The sequence below is a fragment of the Prunus mume genome, linkage group LG3 (genome assembly GCF_029339155.1).
Source record: "Prunus mume cultivar Tortuosa linkage group LG3, ASM2933915v1, whole genome shotgun sequence".
Taxonomy (NCBI): Eukaryota; Viridiplantae; Streptophyta; class Magnoliopsida; order Rosales; family Rosaceae; genus Prunus; species Prunus mume.
Window position 1 is genome coordinate 9,602,873 of NC_142700.1, and position 18,731 is coordinate 9,621,603.

The 18,731-nt window shown below is 36.1% G+C and overlaps 1 protein-coding gene across 1 annotated transcript; it reads left to right on the top strand.

The window, feature by feature from the left end:
* Positions 1-1,470: 1,470 nt before the first annotated feature.
* Positions 1,471-18,455, top strand: SPK1 (guanyl-nucleotide exchange factor). Its single transcript, XM_008227913.2, has 30 exons — positions 1,471-1,894; positions 2,151-2,313; positions 2,964-3,091; positions 3,227-3,330; positions 3,441-3,496; positions 3,632-3,729; positions 3,847-3,978; positions 5,025-5,336; positions 5,576-5,857; positions 6,414-6,581; positions 6,670-6,861; positions 7,031-7,074; positions 7,483-7,552; positions 7,944-8,105; positions 8,492-8,599; positions 8,786-8,823; positions 9,329-9,473; positions 10,331-10,457; positions 11,375-11,568; positions 12,149-12,279; positions 12,776-12,851; positions 13,154-13,264; positions 13,702-13,884; positions 14,433-14,576; positions 14,795-14,968; positions 15,048-15,395; positions 15,477-15,809; positions 15,953-16,138; positions 16,902-17,876; positions 17,994-18,455. The coding sequence occupies exons 1-30, from the start codon at positions 1,835-1,837 to the stop codon at positions 18,246-18,248; spliced, it is 5,499 nt and encodes a 1,832-aa protein (XP_008226135.2). The 5' UTR covers positions 1,471-1,834; the 3' UTR covers positions 18,249-18,455.
* The last annotated feature ends 276 nt before the right edge of the window (positions 18,456-18,731 follow it).

The window sequence follows — 18,731 nt, forward strand, 5'->3', positions numbered from 1 at the left end:
TAGTATAAAAAGCTTAACAGTAAAAGCCATGAGCATTTACAAAAGGGTCCAAAAACGGCACCAACTGCATAGGATGCAGGAAAAGGTTGCACTAGAATCCTAGATCTACATACATAGTAGCTGTAACTTCTGTGTGAAGTTTTATTTGGTCGGAAGCTGGAAAAGTATGCATAAAAAAAGACAAGTGGAGAAAGCAAAATACCAATTGCTTTTCTTAGAAGCGAAACAATAGCAGGAAATGCTAGTCTGTTGTGCTTGTGTTATATCTTGACGTTGAGAGAATAAGTTGAGACATCGAGATAATTCTCCCTGAAGATAATGTGTACAATATAGTAACTAACTGCTTGTGTAATAGTATCTTTCTTCTCAACAGTGAAAGTTCTCCTACATTCAAGGCTCATATCGTCACTGATTTGAAAAACACCTAGCTCATACGGAGTTTATAATTCAAATACTCGAGAGTGCTTTCCTAATCATGAAGTCGTGAGTTCAGTTTCCTCTCCTCTAATATTTTTCGTATTTAAAAAACACTAACTTGTTGCAATAATTACATATTATGCTACATATGACCTACCCACTTTAATACCTCTACCCCATTTGCTTTTATCCCATGTTTTGTTGTTAACCATGAGACATATGACCTACCCACATTGCTAAACTGTTAGTATGAACAATAAATTCAAACAGAAGTTACCTAATCATTGGTTTAGTACATACCATACTAAATTATTGATAAGAGGTAAATTTAAACTTACTATGATAAATTGCTAATTACACATTATTCTACTTTTACCCTACCTACTTCAAGGGAGCTTTTACACTAAAGATTCTAAGTTAAGAATTGGTTAAGGCTTTCTAATCTCAGCGATTTATTAGATATATTGGCGGGTCTAATATGCAACACACATGCAATCCATCGTCCAAGATTAGAAATTCTTAACTAATTTGAACATAAAATACTTAATAGAGAGTCCTCAAAGAGACCTTAATATGCCATGACCTTAGAATGAGATAGCCTCTCATCATCCTAAACTTTTCTATATTGTGAAGTAGCGATTCACTTTAGAACTTCAAATTTATCTTTATTTCACGTGCTCATATTTTATAAATATATGGTCAAAACAACTAAATATATTACATTGTCAGACTGTCAACATAGGCAACGCATTTAAACAAAACCTAATTAATTGTATGAAATGTTATTACATAACATAAGAAAGAATTTCCCATATTTATATATCCATAATGCTGGACTCAACAAGTGTTTTTTTAATTTTTAATCATAAAATGATGATATAACATTGTGTTAGCTGTAAAAGTTTAACATCATAATGTATTCAACATTTATTTATTTAATAAAAACAACCAATAATTTCATTTAAAATAATAAAACTAAAGTAATAAACTATCCCACGGGCCAGACCCGAAGCATTGGGGTGCGATAAAACAGCCAAGACCCGCTTGGCATTTTTCTCTGGTGGACTGTTCTTGACTTGAGTGCGAGCGTACAGTGTTCAAGCTCTGGCCTTTGCTCTCTCTCTCTCTCTCTCTCTCTCTCTCTCTCTCGCTCTCAGTCTTTCTTTATTTCTTTCAAATTTTACTCATTTCAGGCATTTCTTTAAGTTTCTTTGCTTTAGCTTTTGGTTGCAGTTAAGATCTACCAAATACAGCACTACATTTCATCTTTTCCCACTACTGCTGTCTGTGTCTGCCATTTAAAAGCCAAAAAGAAAATCACAAATTTGAAAGAAACCCAGTTTTGTTATCTCTGTTTCCCGTCCTTCTTCGTCCTCTTCTTTCTTGTAGTCCAAAACTTTTGACCCATAGATCCGCCATGCTCAACCTGCGGCCTCGCCGCGATTCCACTCCGTACACGACCAAATGGCAAAACAAGGTAATGTGTCTTAGTCTCTGGCTTTGTTTTTTCTTCCCTTTCTTTTTGGGCTGAAAGGGTCCAAGAATTCTACTTTAGAAATGCAATAAATTGTATATAATTTTGAGTATTTACTTAACTGGCAAAGCAAGGTAATGTGCGTGTACATTTCTCTGTCTTTGAAATTTTTGGGTTGGTTTCAAGCTTTTAAATGGATTGAGCTTAATAATTAAAAGTGGGTACTTATTTGATTATTTGGTCAATTGGGTTTTTGTAGTTTGAGGAGAATTTGGAGCAATGGCCACATCTGAAGGAGCTGGTACAGTGCTACACAACAGACTGGGTGAAGGATGAGAACAAGTATGGTCACTACGAGAGTGTTGGACCGCCTTCATTTCAGAACCAGATTTATGAGGGTCCTGACACTGATATTGAGACTGGTATGTAACCCCTTCTTTCATTCTTGGAGCCTTTTGCTTACACGAGCGTTCACAAATGGGGGTGCATTTGGGTCTTTACATCAGAAGGGTTTTAAGTTTTTAGATTAATCTCTGGAAACATTCATAATTGGACACCACAGCCGCTTTTATGTTACACGTATGAAACCCTTACACAATTAGTGTAAACGTGTGCATTACCAATATCTGGTCGATACCTATTTTCTTGGAGTTTTTAATTAATGATAAAGATTTGATTTTTTGTTCTGTATTTGTTATTTTCTACACCTGGTTTTTAAAGGCAATATAAAGAGAAAACAATGGAATGCTTGTAACTTGGTTTTTTGGCATAACATATATAGTTTGTGAAAATTTTGAAGGTAGTTATAGATATGGGGAATGCATGCTGTTGTGAATTTGGCCCGCCTCTAATAGATGTCAGTCTAGTGCTGGTTAAAGTGGAAGACTGGTGTAATCCAAGTACTAAAATTGTTTATTTCAATAGGCACCTGTTAGATGCTAAGTTTTTGTGATGTACAAGTTAATTTTGTGATAACAAGTCAGATTGCAGTAAGATTGAGTGACACTGCAGGACTGGGTTTTGCCATCGACTTCTTCGTAGAGTTCTTGAAATATCTTGATCCTATTTGCAGAAATGCACCTTTCAAGTGCAAGGCGAACCAAGGTGGATGATACTACTGATGATGATGTCCCAAGTACCTCGGGACGACAATTTATGGACGCTACTGTATCCGATTCAGTGCACTCCAATGATCCAAAGGTTTTATTGGCTTGAGGATAGTTTTTATACATGCAGCATAAGTTACTTTTATTTAGTACCTTTCTTTTTTAATCTCTAAAACATACTACAGTAGTTCAAATGACCCATCTGCTCCTGTTGATACTATATATGCAGCATTTTGGTCAATCTCCCCTCCCTGCCTACGAACCAGCTTTTGATTGGGAAAATGAAAGGTCAATGATATTTGGCCAAAGGGTTCCTGAAACACCAATATCTCAGTATGGCAGTTCTAAAATCTTGTTGTTGAGTAGAATTTCATCTTTGCCTCTTTGGGCTGTTCCCGGTGTTTATTAATTGTCTTTTTCTCTATTCATTTGGACTGTCTCAGTGGATTGAAGATCTCAGTGAAAGTTCTGTCCCTATCTTTTCAAGCGGGATTAGCAGGTGAGTGTTATGCTCCTTGTACGTATGATATATTATTGGCGCTCACTTCTTTGTACTACTGCTTTTGTAACTTGGAGCTGTTTCAAGACTTCTGACTTTGTGCTCTCTCCATGTCCTCTCCTCCCTCTCATGTAGAACCATTTTATGGAACAATTTGCTTATACAATAGGGAGAGAAGAGAAAAACTGTCAGAGGACTTCTATTTTCGTCATGCACCAACCGAAAAGAAGGATGTAAGATATAAGATCAATATAACTTTTTCCCCCTCCAATTTTAATGTGTGTCCTTTACTTCGGCATATGTTATGACTAAAAACTTTTTTGTTGCCCCTGTCATCTTTTTTGGTGAAGATTTCTTTTGAACCTCGTGGAATCTTCTATTTGGATGCTCCATCATCTTCTGTTTGTCTGCTAATCCAGTTAGAGAAGCATGCCACAGAAGAAGGCGGGGTTACACCTTCAGTTTATTCTCGTAAAGAACCAGTATGTCCAAGTATATATGTTACTTTTTTATTATTTATTCATTGCTTTCAACTTGTGATTATGATTTGAAATCTGTTATGCCAAAATTGGAGTTGTCTTTCAATTGAAGATCATATGAAATCCTAAGTTGCTTTAAAATGTTGATTTCTTTTCCAAATACAACAACCAGATAAAGCATCCATAGTTTTTCCTGATACTACCTCCTCTACTTAATGCTCCATTGTCAGTTTGTACACTATATATATTAAGTTAATAAACATAAGAAGAAAAAAAAAAACATAAAATTGCATAACTGTCAATTCTTATTATTTTTTTAGATTTAGAATTGAAATTATTTTTAAATAGCAATATATTGAAAAAATGACTTAGTGTAATGTAGTACACATTCTTAATGATTTCACCTTTCCTATTGTATTTCTAATATTTTCACCTATATCCATTTGACTTGCTAAGATGCATCCTTTAATTTGTGCTTTGCGCACATGAACTTTCAAAATGACAAAACAGTAATTTATGGAATGAGAGATAGATTGTAATTGTTCTATAAAGTTAGAAGAATTTGATGACACGATAAAGAAAGATTGTTTTTTATGGTTTTACTGTTGGAATGACATGAAATTAATACATGCATGAGTAATTTGAATTATCTTGACGTCATTGTGAAGGGAATAGGAAGGGAGAATAGATATCTTGGAATAGATAGGATACATGATTGCAAACAATGTACTGGAGGGCATGCTCTCTTAAATGGTAAAAGAGCTTTCTTTAAATAAATAAAAAAGGTAAAAGAGTTTTTTAAGAAGTTTGTATCAACCTCGACTTGCATTGTGTGGTGAAAGAGATGACATTCTACACTACTCCCTTGTTCTTGAGAAATAGAGGCTGGCTCACAATTTTATTCTTTTTGGGTAGGCTAGGATGGTTTGTGCATGTGAGCATTTGTGTCCTTGTTTGTGCACATGATTACATAGTAAGATTATGCAACTTTCCAAACTGTTAGTTTATATCTGCTTTTTATGAAGTCTGGTTTCACTCTACCTGAACAGGTACACTTGACCGAGAAAGAAAAGCAAAAACTGCAGGTGTGGTCTCAAATAATGCCTTACAGAGAGTCCTTCGCCTGGGCTGTTGTTTCATTATTTGATAACAGCATTGGTGCAGCTTCTGGTGGGTCTGCTTCACCAAGCAGTCCTCTTGCTGCTAGTATATCTGGTTCAAGTTCTCATGAGGGTGTGTTTGAGCCTAGTGCAAAGGTTACATTAGATGGGAAGCTAGGTTATTCAAGTCGAAGCTCTGTTGTTGTTGAAATATCAAATTTAAATAAAGTCAAAGAATGCTATACTGAGGACTCACTTCAGGTATGCACAAATCCTCTTGAATGAATATTTAACACCTCCATAATCTTTATTCATGGTGCTTGTGTGTGTTCATTTTGTTGGCTTGAATTGTTTTGTCTATATTTTGTTTTCCCCAGAAATTATGTAGGAGATACAGATTGTTTCTGAATACTTGCTCAGTATGTCTAAACTTAGAGTGCTATAGATTTTCAGATTATGACAGTGTGTGTTCTTTTGGGTGGTTGACCTGAAAATTTTAGGATCCCAAACGCAAGATCCACAAACCTGTGAAAGGTGTTTTGAGACTTGAAATCGAGAAGCACCAGAATGACCATGTTGACATGGAAAATATATCAGAAAGTGGTAGTATGACCAATGATTCTATTGATGATCGCATTACTGATTCCACATTTGGGAAGCTCCCAAGTAATGGTTTGGATGGTCCTCAGGGTAGCAGCTCTAAGTGGAATTCTTTCGATGCCAAAGAAATATCTGGAAATGGATCAAATACTCATGGAAATTCAGTTCCCAGTTCTGATGATGTAAGTATCATAGCATCGTACTGCTTTTTGTCTTCAAATTCAAGTCTTACTGTGGGTCATTGTTTCTGCGTATATGCTTTGAGAAAATGATATCCCTGCAGTGGGTCCTTCTTTCTGAATGTCTGCTCTTAGGCAACTGTTTCTTAGGTTTTTTTTAGGTTTCTGTTTGTGTGTGGAATTTGTTAGGGTCTGGGGTGTTTAGTTGTGTTTGATAGTTTCATTCTATGGTTGTTTGTCTGATTAACGGCAGCTATAATATTAAAGCGAACCTCAGTGACCTCTGGTTCACTTGATTTGTATTGTTCCATTTCATTTGTAAAAACTGTTTTGTTCACTATCATACATCTTAATTATATATGTAATGTATAATATTGTATATGGCACCACTAACTGGATTGCTGGTTCTATCTTTCATTCATTTCTATCCTTCTGATATGCATGCAATATATCAGGAATGTTTATTGCAATAAATAGTATTTCCAATTTTAATTATGTTTTTAATGTTTTGTATTCATGCATGATACATACTAAAGTGACTGTTTTGATTAACTTCCAGTTTCAAGCTTTTGACTTCCGTACTACAACAAGAAATGAGCCTTTCTTGCAGCTTTTTCATTGTCTGTATGTGTATCCTATGACTGTTAGTTTAAGTCGGAAGAGGAATTTGTTCATAAGAGTTGAACTTCGGGAGGATGATAATGATATTCGTAGGCAGCCTTTAGAGGTAAATATACCTATTATATTATGTAAGAATTTCACTTTTCTGAATTCATTCCTTACTTGTTTGGTTGTGGTGCAATTGATTTGACTAGGCAATGTATCCACGGGAGCCAAGTGCATCACTTCAGAAGTGGGCTCACACACAATTGACTGTTGGGGCAAGGGTGGCCTGCTACCATGATGAAATAAAACTCTCTCTCCCTGCCACCTGGACACCAACACATCATCTTTTATTTACTTTTTTTCATGTTGATCTTCAAACAAAATTAGAAGCTCCAAAGCCGGTAAGTTCAGTTTTTGTTTCTCTGAAGGACTTGCTAATTTTTCCCAAGAATTTTCATTCCCCCCACCCCCAACAGTAGTTTAGTTTCTTTCTGGCTGGTTTTACCCTGCTGCTTCATTTTGATTATATCTACTCACTTAAAATGACTATTACATTCGTTGACTTTGCAGATAGTAATTGGATACGCGGCACTTCCATTATCCACACATGCTCAGTATGTATATGCCTTCAAGTCTGATCTTTCTTCCTCTTTTGATCTTAAAACAGAATGAAACTCAAAAGCTTTGGGTTGCTTGTTTAATATATTGATCATGTATGAATGTATGTTATTCCTTTGGAAACCAATCTTTCTTCATTCAATGAAATTGCTAAAATAGCTCGAGAGTTAATACAACTTGTATCTAATGCATGCCTCAGTTTGGTTACTGTTTTCAATATGAAAATACAATATCGTGATTTAACTCTGTTGGGCTCGATTATGCGAATTAAACAAATTTTGGAAAGGTCTTCAAACATTGTGCTTTAGTTTATTACTTGCTACTTGTTTGATCTTCCCATGGCTTTTAGAGTTTTAATGTTATCAATGGTATCCCAAAGCAATAATGGTTGTTTTTCTTCTCAGGTTGCGCTCTGAAATTTCTTTGCCAATTATGAGGGAGCTGGTTCCACATTATCTCCAGGATATGGGCAGAGTATGTTTGGGTTGCTTTTTGAGTTTATAATTTGTTTGTGTTTTATGATTTCATTCCCTTTTCCATTTTATTTGAATTGATTCTCCTCGTATCATTTTTTAGTTTGAACCTCACTTTAATGGTTACCAGGGATGTATTATACAAAACAATTGAATCTCAGTTTTTCCCTCAACAAGTACATATTGATTTCATTAATTTTGAGTGCTTATTCCATTAATTTTATGTATGCCATCATCGTGCATGTTAAACTACATCTTTTGTTTTGATAAGCCATTTTTGGCAGTCTCATATACATGAGCAGCATTCTACTCTTGTAGTTGGTAGGAAGCTTTTGTTTTCTTAAACTGATGATTCCATTGCCTGTTTATCTCCACCCCTTTCCCACAACCAGGAGAGGTTGGATTATTTGGAAGATGGAAAGAATATATTTCGATTGCGCTTAAGGCTTTGTTCGTCGTTATATCCTATCAATGAGCGCATAAGAGATTTTTTCCTTGAATACGATAGGCACACTCTTCGAACAAGCGCACCTTGGGGTTCTGAACTTCTGGAGGTATTCTTCCTTTTAATCTTTTTTATTTTACATCAACTTGTCCTGTTTTCTTGTATTATTGTGGCACAAAATTCCATTATCTTATTTATAACAAAAGTTGTGAAATACATTTATGTATATGCTATTAGAATTTTTTTTGTTTTTTTTGTTTTGAATAAGGTGATATTAGGGTACATATCTTTCACTTTAAATCTCAATATACACATAACGTTGCTATTTGGATTATTGGTTAATATGTGTCTGGGATGTTGATCGTGCAATAACTTGTAAGCAGTGTAATTAATATAGAGGGTTTTTGTTTTCTGTCTTTTCCTTACATATTGATATTGTAGTGTTTAACTTATGCCAAGCAAGAAGTGATTCGAGTGTGAAAATTTTTCATGCAGGCTATTAACAGTTTGAAGAATGTTGATTCCATTGCTTTGCTTCAGTTTCTTCATCCAATTTTGAATATGCTTCTCCATCTAATAGGCAATGGCGGAGAAACCCTCCAGGTTCTTTTAAAATTTATAGTACTGATTTTTAACGTTAATCGTTGTTCTTGCTCCATTCGTTGTCTCTATTTCCTAAATTGGTATTTCAATAACCCCTTTGGTAACAATATAGATTCATCCTTCTACTGACTGGGTTCTGGGTTGTGTAATGTCATCTTAGTTTCTGATTTTACTGCTGCTTTTCAGGTTGCTGCATTCAGAGCCATGGTTAATATCGTGACCCGGTGTGTGGTTTAGTTTTGATTAATGATTTTACATTCTTCAGAATTGTAATTTATCATGGCTTCAGAAGTGTTTTTTAAAGAAAAAACTTGTAGTTTGTGTTTCTTCCATAACTATTTTAGTAGTACGCAATTGTACTTTTTAGGCATGCATATAGTTTGCAATACGGTGGTGCAAGCTAAACTTTTATGGAAGATGATTTATTTATTTACGTTTTTGCTTCTGGAAAATTCCTTTAGGCTATGGTTTATTTAGTGTGGATGTGGGTTTATGGTTTTTCTTTATGCATAAAACAAGACAAAATACATTAAATTAGAGAATGGGTTTGGGTTTAGGGTAATATCATACAACACGATACAAAATGCTTAAATATGACACACATTGGTCCTCTGCTCTACTCGTAATCACTGGCAGTTTGCTGTAAAGTTGTACTCTGCACCAGCCTTTGCTCTTCTTGCTTTTGTTTAAAACGCTTCTGGTTTGACATGTATGGAATGTCATCTGTAGGGTACAGCAGGAGTCAGTTGATGATGCTGAAAGAAATCACTTCCTAGTTAACTATGTTGATTATGCGTTTGATGACTTTGGAGGTCGTCAACCACCAGTTTATCCTGGCCTGTCAACTGTTTGGGGAAGCTTGGCTCGTAGTAAGGTACGCCTGTCGGGATGGAGATTTTCATATGCCAATTGCTATTATCATGTGCTTTCTTGATCATCACTATTAGTTTTCTCCTTCGTCCTGACAAAATGAGATATGCTGTTTCCTTCTCTCATACGGTATACTCAACTGAAAGAAGACTTGTTCCCTGCCAATTGGGGTTTGATAACTTCTCCATGTTATTGTGTTACCCAATTGGATTGGTTTCTGTCATGCCAGAGTCCTAAGCTACTCTTTCTAGTTTGGTTGTGAGGCTATATTTCAATTGTAGCATCATCTTTAATCTAATGGGTTTCCATGGCTCATTTTTCTATTACTTTTTTTTGGTCTAATGGTTTTCCATGGCTCATTTTTCTATTACTATTGTACAAGAATGGGGAGATAATTGCTCATTTTTCTATTTCTATTCTATTACTATATGTATAGCCCAGGGTCGTCCAAGATCACTTCATGTCTAATCCACTTAGCAAAATTAAGTTTTTCTCCTGTGAGTTATGGTACGTTTGGTATTATAAGTTTTGGTTTTCATTTTTAATTAAAGATAAAGGAAAATGAGAGGATGTTGAGAAGAGAGATGATAGATGTGCATTCTCCGTCATATCTCTCCCATTCCTTCTTCGCATCTCTTACATATCAACTCCCTCCCTCATCTTTCCATTGTACTTTTGTTTGAAGACTTCATACCCATCTAGTTGAGAATCCTGATTTTCATGAACTATGCTTGTGTCGATTTGTAATGTTTGCATCCTTTGATTCTGTATGGTGACTGCAAGATGTGGTTCATGATTCTTATCATCATTATTTTGTTCTAACTGGCCAACTGTTTTAAACTTTATTATTTCATTGTGCAGGCTAAAGGATACCGTGTTGGACCTGTGTATGATGACGTTTTGGCAATGGCTTGGTTTTTCCTTGAGCTAATTGTCAAGTCAATGGCATTGGAGAAGATGCGTCTTTTCTATCATAATCTTCCATTAGGTAGATTTCAATGCAAGGAAATTATTCGTAACAAATCATCTGATTGCTATTTTAACTTGTCTTTTTTGATTGTTAAACAGTGTCTATTATTGCTCTCATACACCTATGACCCGTCTGCACACAAACACGAAAAAGAAGCTGCAAACAATAGCTTTCTAGTAATGAAACAAAGAAATAACAGTAGTAACATGTTGTAGAAATCAAATTTTTAACAGTTATACTTCTGTCTAGCAAGTTGTATACACATTAGCAATGTCATTGAAAATAGATGGCAGATAAACCAATGAAGAGAAAGTACTCAGGCAGGCAAGTGGTGTGTTTGGTGGACTCAGAATCTATTAGCTAGTAAATTTCAGTGAGAATGCATAGGACGTGAACATAGTAATCATGTATAAAGTTGAACCATGGTGAAAATATCTCTTCAGCCTACAAACTTCTGTCTCTCACAAGTGTTCACAAACATTGTTTCTATGTTCTTAGAACTTCAATTTATTAAAATCTCTAATAGCCTGTGGCTTTCTTAGCCACCTTTCCTTTCTTGTTCTCTCTTGTCTTTGGTAATAAATTTCATTTCTTCTCAAAAAAAGAAAAAAGAATCTCTAATAGCCATACATAAGTTAAATGGTTCAGTGATCATTCCAACAGCCATAATATAGGTTTTTATTTTTTATTTTTTTTCATTTTTTTAACAATTGCCCAGAAAAGATTGTTTATTGGACTATGTACAGTTTCAACTTCATACCTGTTCCATACTGTTCTGGTATTATATGGTGTCTACATTTCTATGGAATATTCTTGCATCTCTTAAATTTGGATTTCTATTTGTGCCTAGGTTTCCAATTCCCCTGTTATTATGATAAGTATTAGCAGACAATTTTCTTCAGGTTCTTATTATTATGTTTCTTTTTGTATTGCAGGTGAAGAGATTCCGCCTATGCAATTGAAAGAAGGTGTATTCAGATGCATAATGCAGTTGTATGATTGCCTACTAACAGAAGTGCATGAACGTTGTAAGAAAGGATTAAGCTTGGCAAAGCGTTTAAACAGCAGTTTGGCTTTCTTTTGTTATGATCTCTTGTCCATCATCGAACCTCGCCAAGTTTTTGAATTGGTATGCTGTCTGCTTATCTGTCTTGTTTATATATATTTATGAAACAAGAGCTATTAATTAAAAAAAGAAAATACAAAAGCACAGAAAACTGCAACCACTAGCTTGAACCTAAAAAAGATACAAAAAATCCATGGAGTAGCCAACAATTATAGAAAAAGACAACCCTATGAATTCTTAAGCCTTCTGCTCAAATTTGTAGAGCTGAGCTACGCTCCTGTCCTAAAGGTGCACATGTTGCAGGAGCCTTAATACTTTTATTGTTTTATTCAAATTTTGAATCAAATCTTTCTATTCCTTTCTTTGTGTGTGTGTGTGGGTGTATGTTTATATATTTATTTTCTGGGTTACATTAGTGCTACTAGAGCAAGGGGGTCCAGAGAGAATATATGTACAGTGAAAGAAGAACATCATGAAATTTTGATTGAACAAGGAAGTATTGCTCTAGATGCATGCATGATATTAATGATAAAGATGAGTTTGAAAGGGCCAATGTAAGCGTTAGGTTTATCCATATGTTTCAGCTTTCTGGTTGCCATTTTGTAGTTTCCATTCACTTTATGGTGTCTTCCATCTGCTGTAGGTGTCCTTGTACTTGGACAAGTTTTCTGGGGTATGTCAATTGGTTCTGCATGATTGCAAGCTCACATTTTTGCAAATTATATGTGATCATGACCTTTTTGTGGAAATGCCTGGGAGAGACCCTTCTGATAGGTAACTTACCAATTAACTGTCTCACTTTTGGTAACCTCACCTTCTTACTTTTACCATGGCACTGCGGATGAACTTTTGAAAAAGAAAAGTATGTCTTCTATGGTATTTTACCCTCCCCTTCCTCCCCCCCCCTCCCCTTCTCTCTTCTTTCTCTCTCGCATTTACCAAATTCATGACTTTTTTTGTCATCTTCACTATTTATATTAAATGCAATCTTTGCAAGCTATGCACATTACACTGAGCTCCTCACACATGGGTAGGCTTGTTGCCTTCAATAAAATGAACCCTCTCTTTTGGAGGTTTATTTCTAATAAGAAAAGAAAGATTCATTTGATCTCAATGATTATTTATTTGCATGCTAATAGTTTGTGAGTAAGATGGATTTTATCAAAATTTTTTTTTCAAGATTTTGTTTACTTTTATTGCATAGACCTCATGTGTATAAGAAGCTTTTGAGTGTTAGCGTGTCTTGATGAAGTGAATGCTCATGTCATAGGAACTACCTTTCGTCTGTTCTAATACAAGAGCTATTTCTTACTTGGGATCATGATGATTTATCTCTGCGGGCAAAGGTGAGTTTATAGTGATAATTGTGCATTTATTTATTTATTTAGTGTTTTTTTTACAAGAAACAAAAAGCTTGGAGTCCATAATCTGCCCTGACATTTTTTATTTTGTTCTACTTATGTTGGTGGATACATTTTTATGCTCGTCCATCCTTAATTTGCACCTTCCTTTATCAGGAGGCATGAAACCATATACAAGATTTTGATACGATATATATAAATTTGCCAAGTCTTGAAAATTTATTGTTGATTAGATGTGCACTATATGTTATGCTTCTGTTCTAACTCTTTCATGTCTCTGCATGTAGGCGGCTAGAATTTTAGTAGTCCTTTTGTGCAAGCATGAGTTTGATGCTCGATACCAAAAGCCTGAAGATAAACTTTATATTGCGCAGCTATATTTTCCACTTATCGGACAGGTGCATAGTGTTATTTTCATAATGCAATGTGTAAAAGGTTTTTCTTTTCATTTTGCTCCTTTTCATTGTTTAACCCTGCTAGTGGGAATCTCAGTTTTGCATTAACCACTTAAAATACCATGAAGTAAAGATGCTTTTCTACATTATAGTACAAGTTTATCATATACTCAATGTAGCTATATCATCTTTTGAAGTTCACCATTTTACAACCATTTTTTAATTAATGTTTATCTAATATTGATGTCAAAATATCCATTAGTATTCTCGTAGATCCAGAAATTTCCAGGTTCTCTCACTCCCCATACCCGCGTAAGCTTGAAAAATATAACATATTCCCATGTATTGAAATAAGGACAGTTCTTAGCAATATCTATAATATTATGAGTTGGTCAATGTCATAAACTAAGAAATCCTAACTAGTGTTGTGGTCTATGCAGATTCTAGATGAAATGCCTGTGTTTTACAACCTCAATGCTGTTGAAAAGCGTGAAGTTTTAGTTGCTATTTTGCAAATTGTCCGGAACCTTGATGATGCATCACTTGTCAAGGCGTGGCAGCAAAGCATTGCTAGAACTAGATTATTTTTCAAACTCATGGAGGAATGCCTTGTTCTATTTGAGGTTGCCTTTTATTAATTACTCCTCTAGGTTATTTGTTACATTAGTGATTATCTATGACCTTTTATTCATATTGTTAGCATACTATGCTTTTGTTCTCATTTTGAGGATGTTCATGTGCTCATTCTTTTTTGAAAGTGATAATGTGATCTCATGTGGCACTTACATTTTAGTTCTTGTTTAGTTGGTAAAATCTAAGTCAACGTGAGAGAACTCACTGAGGTATGTGTAACCATATAATTTTGACCATCAAGTTTCAAGACTGCTTTGGATGTAAATGGCCTTTCGAGCGAATGGTGCATATTAATTGTTGTAGTTGTTTAGTTCTTTGAGGATTTAGCTCATATTATTTTTCATTCTGCGACTCATTCTTGAAATCATTCACTTTTCCATGTAACTTCCTCAGTGAAAGGAGTTAAACTCTTTTAGGTCTTTTCATAGTCAAGATATATTTACGAGATTATGAAATGTACAAGTTGCTTAATTGAACACAACATACTCCAACCTCAAATGTTTCCCGTAACACTAGTTGTATTTAATGTGTTTTACAGCACAGAAAACCTGCTGATGGCATGCTTATGGGATCTAGTTCTCGCAGTCCTGTTGGTGATGGCCCTGCTTCCCCCAAGTATTCTGACAGACTCTCTCCTGCGATCAACAACTATCTGTCTGAGGCATCTAGACAAGAAGTCAGAGTGAGTTAATTTTCTGATCTCAGTTCCTTAAGAAACCAACGAGGCCCGTGTTTTTTTTATTCACTGCTTATAAGGAATTCGATCTTGTGCACAGTGGATATAATCTTGCTTCCATTAGTAGTTTCATGTCTCATCTTGGGGTAAATCATTCAGTTTTGTTACATAGAAATCAATATCTTTAAACATGTCCTCAAGAATCTTGAATCTCTTTAATGCAGCCTCAGGGTACACCTGAAAATGGGTATTCATGGCAGAGAGTAAATTCTCAGTTGAGTTCCCCTAGCCAGCCATATTCCTTAAGAGAAGCTCTGGCTCAGGCACAATCCTCTAGAATTGGAGCTTCTGCTCAAGCACTAAGAGAATCTTTGCATCCAATATTGAGACAAAAATTGGTAAGGCTTCTGTAAATATTCTATGTCTGTTGATTGCAGCGTGATCCCCATTAGGTGGTTAATAGCTTTCGCCTTTCAGGAGCTCTGGGAAGAAAACTTGAGTGCTTCTGTCAGTCTTCAGGTTTTGGAAATAACTGAGAAGTTTTCCACAATGGCAGCATCCCATAGCATTGCCACTGACTATGGAAAATTTGATTGCGTCACAGCTATATTCATGAGCTTCTTCTCTCGAAATCAACCATTGTCTTTCTGGAGATCACTGCTTCCTGTCTTCAACAGTGTCTTCAATCTTCATGGTGCAAATTTGATGGCAAGGGAAAATGACCGTTTTTTAAAGCAAGTCACTTTCCATCTTCTTCGACTTGCTGTGTTTCGAAATGATAATATCAGAAAAAGGGCTGTTATGGGGCTCCAGATGCTTATAAGGGTAGGCTCCTTCTGACACATTGACATTATGTGCTCCAGTTCATTTTCAACTAAAAAATAATTCCCCTTCTCTTTTTGGCAGAGTTCTTTCTACTACTTTATGCAGACAGCAAGGTTGAGGGTCATGCTGATCATCACATTGTCAGAGTTGATGTCTGATGTACAAGTGACTCAGATGAAGTCTGATGGAACACTAGAAGAGAGTGGTGAAGCAAGGCGTCTTCGGCAATCACTGGAGGAAGTGGCAGATGCCTCTAAGAGCCCCAGTCTTTTGAGAGTGTGTGGACTTCCTGAGAATGCTCTGTTAGACATTCCAGAAAGAATGACAGAAAATAGATGGTCCTGGTCAGAAGTGAAGTATCTCTCCGAAAGTCTTCTTCTTGCTCTTGATGCCAGCTTGGAACATGCACTCCTGGTAAGTTTGATAATGCCTGCGTAGCTTTATTTGTTATAGGATATTTTGTGTAACATTAATGATCTTGACCCTTTATCCTTTTGTAGCTGGTAATTTGGAAGTTCAATGTTAGATTTTAATACTGGCTGCAATTTGGTTTGCAGGGCTCTTTGATGACTATGGACAGATATGCAGCTGCAGAAAGCTTCTATAGACTGGCTATGGCATTTGCCCCTGTCCCAGATCTTCACATAATGTGGTTACTGCATTTATGTGATGCACATCAAGAAATGCAGTCTTGGGCAGAAGCTGCTCAGTGTGCTGTTGCTGTGGCTGGTATTGTAATGCAGGTAACAGTGTTATGGTTTTTCACAATGCCATCTTGCATGAAACATTTGTCTGTTCTCAAAATTCATGACCTTTGAAGTGTCTCAAATGTTAGCACATTCCTATTTGTGTTGTGACTGACCTTGCAAACTTCCAAACTCTACATGTTTCTTTGTTGGTTGTGAGTTGTGACTAACCAACCTAATTTTCTTTCTCTTCCCTCTCCATTTTGACATATTTTCTTGCTTTCTGTTACCTTCTTTTACCTACTTTGTTCTTAAGTCGTAGTTCAAAAGATTGTCAAGGACTAAGTGTGTTTAGGCTCTGGCACTAGTGCAATTTGGACAAATTCTTTGACTTTTTAAATTCATTTTTAATGGGTAATTTTAATCTGAGATTTGAGATATTTTAGTCGGTTGGAATGTGAAAGTAGAAAAAGTCAATAATTTATCAAAATGAGGCTTAGACCGGCTTAATTGTAGCCAAAACCCCGCACCGGCTAATGTGGCAGCAGTTATGTTGAAAACTTGAAAGTAATTGCTAGATATTGGCTATTCTGAGTTATGAGGAGCTGATGTAAAATTGAAATTACTTTCTGTGTATAGCTTGATGCATAATTATACCAGTCTTCTCTCTCTGCAGTGCTTGAGATCTGGTTTCCTATTAGTTTTGTAAGATTTTTGTGGATTACTATGTATAGTAGAGAATTAAAAAATGGCTCCGTAACTTTAAGACAGTTGCTCACTAGTTTACTTTCACCTAATAGTCTATTTTTATTCTTTATAGGCCCTTGTGGCGAGAAATGATGGTGTTTGGAGCAAAGATCACATAACTGCTCTACGTAAAATTTGTCCAATGGTCAGCAATGAGATCAGCTCTGAGACTTCTGCAGCTGAGGTAGAAGGATATGGTGCATCAAAACTTACTGTTGACTCTGCTGTGAAGTACCTACAGCTCGCAAATAAGCTATTTTCTCAAGCTGAACTCTTTCATTTCTGTGCAAGCATTCTGGAACTTGTTATCCCAGTTTACAAAAGCAGGAGGGCATATGGACAGCTGAGTAAATGTCACACGATGCTTACTAATATCTATGAATCAATACTTGAGCAGGAATCAAGTCCAATTCCGTTCACTGATGCAACATACTACAGGGTTGGGTTTTACAGTGACCGATTTGGAAAGTTAGATAGAAAGGAATATGTATACAGGGAGGCCCGTGATGTAAGGCTAGGTGACATAATGGAGAAACTTAGTCATATATACGAGTCTAGGATGGATGGCAATCACACGTTACACATTATTCCGGATTCCAGGCAGGTAAAGGCAGATGAATTGCAGCCTGGTGTCTGCTACCTGCAGATAACTGCTGTTGATCCAGTCATGGAAGATGAAGATTTGGGAAGCAGAAGGGAGAGAATCTTTTCTCTTTCCACTGGTAGTGTTCGTGCACGAGTCTTTGATCGTTTCTTGTTTGATACCCCATTTACGAAAAATGGAAAGACTCAAGGTGGATTGGAAGACCAGTGGAAGAGGCGAACTGTTCTTCAGACTGAAGGTTCATTCCCAGCTCTTGTGAATAGGCTTTTAGTTACAAAATCGGAATCGCTTGAGTTTTCCCCAGTAGAAAATGCCATTGGGATGATTGAAACTCGGACAGCTGCCTTACGAAATGAACTTGAAGAGCCTCGCAGTTCCGAAGGGGATCAACTCCCACGTCTCCAGAGCCTACAGAGAATTCTTCAAGGCAGTGTTGCAGTTCAGGTTGAAGTTTGCTCTCAAACTGTGTTTTTCTGAAGCAAGTGTATCAGTTGCTTACTTCATCATTCAAATTATATCTCTATATATTACTGATCAGATTTCTCTACTTTCTATTTGCAGGTTAACAGCGGGGTACTGAGTGTGTGCACTGCATTCCTGTCTGGTGAGCCTGCAACAAGGTTGCGGTCGCAGGAACTGCAGCAACTCATTGCCGCGCTCCTTGAATTTATGGCAGTATGCAAGCGTGCCATTCGTGTCCACTTCAGATTGATTGGTGAGGAAGATCAGGAGTTCCACACACAGCTTGTGAATGGATTTCAATCTCTAACTGCCGAGTTGTCTCATTACATCCCTGCCATTCTGTCAGAGCTGTGACATTGTTGTAGAATTACTCTAGTGTTATTGTTTTGTTTTGTCTTTTCGTTTTTACATTTTAGGTTTTTCTCCTTGTGCTGTTGCTGCAATGTGTCAATATCTTTCACGCACATGGTTTTGTTCATATATCTGGCCTATGTCTCAGCAGCAAAGCATGAATCTCAACATTGTTTCATCTGACAGTTTTAATGAATGTTTTTTTTAAAAGTTCTTTTGCCTTTTATTTATTTTTAAGCTCGTGTAGCTTTTATTTTTATTTTTATAAATTTAGCTCCGGTTTACATCAAGTTGACATCCCCACTCAATTACATTTGGAAAGAAAAACATGTAAGAACTACCATCTTACTTCAGGAGTTCCGAAGGGTTTCAATTCAACTAAAGGGTTCCTCCATAAATACTAGAGCAAATGCTCTTCTTTACCGGTAAAAAAAAAACACTAACTAAATCAATCGACAATTCTAGACAGCAGTAAAATGTCTGTTG

Excerpts from the sequence above, each read along its gene's own strand:
- SPK1 (XM_008227913.2), top strand. The coding sequence starts at position 1,835 with ATGCTCAACCTGCGGCCTCGCCGCGATTCCACTCCGTACACGACCAAA. Across the intron at positions 3,331-3,440 it reads CCTGAAACACCAATATCTCA|TGGATTGAAGATCTCAGTGA; the intron begins GTATGGCAGTTC and ends GGACTGTCTCAG. Across the intron at positions 8,824-9,328 it reads ATGGTTAATATCGTGACCCG|GGTACAGCAGGAGTCAGTTG; the intron begins GTGTGTGGTTTA and ends TGTCATCTGTAG.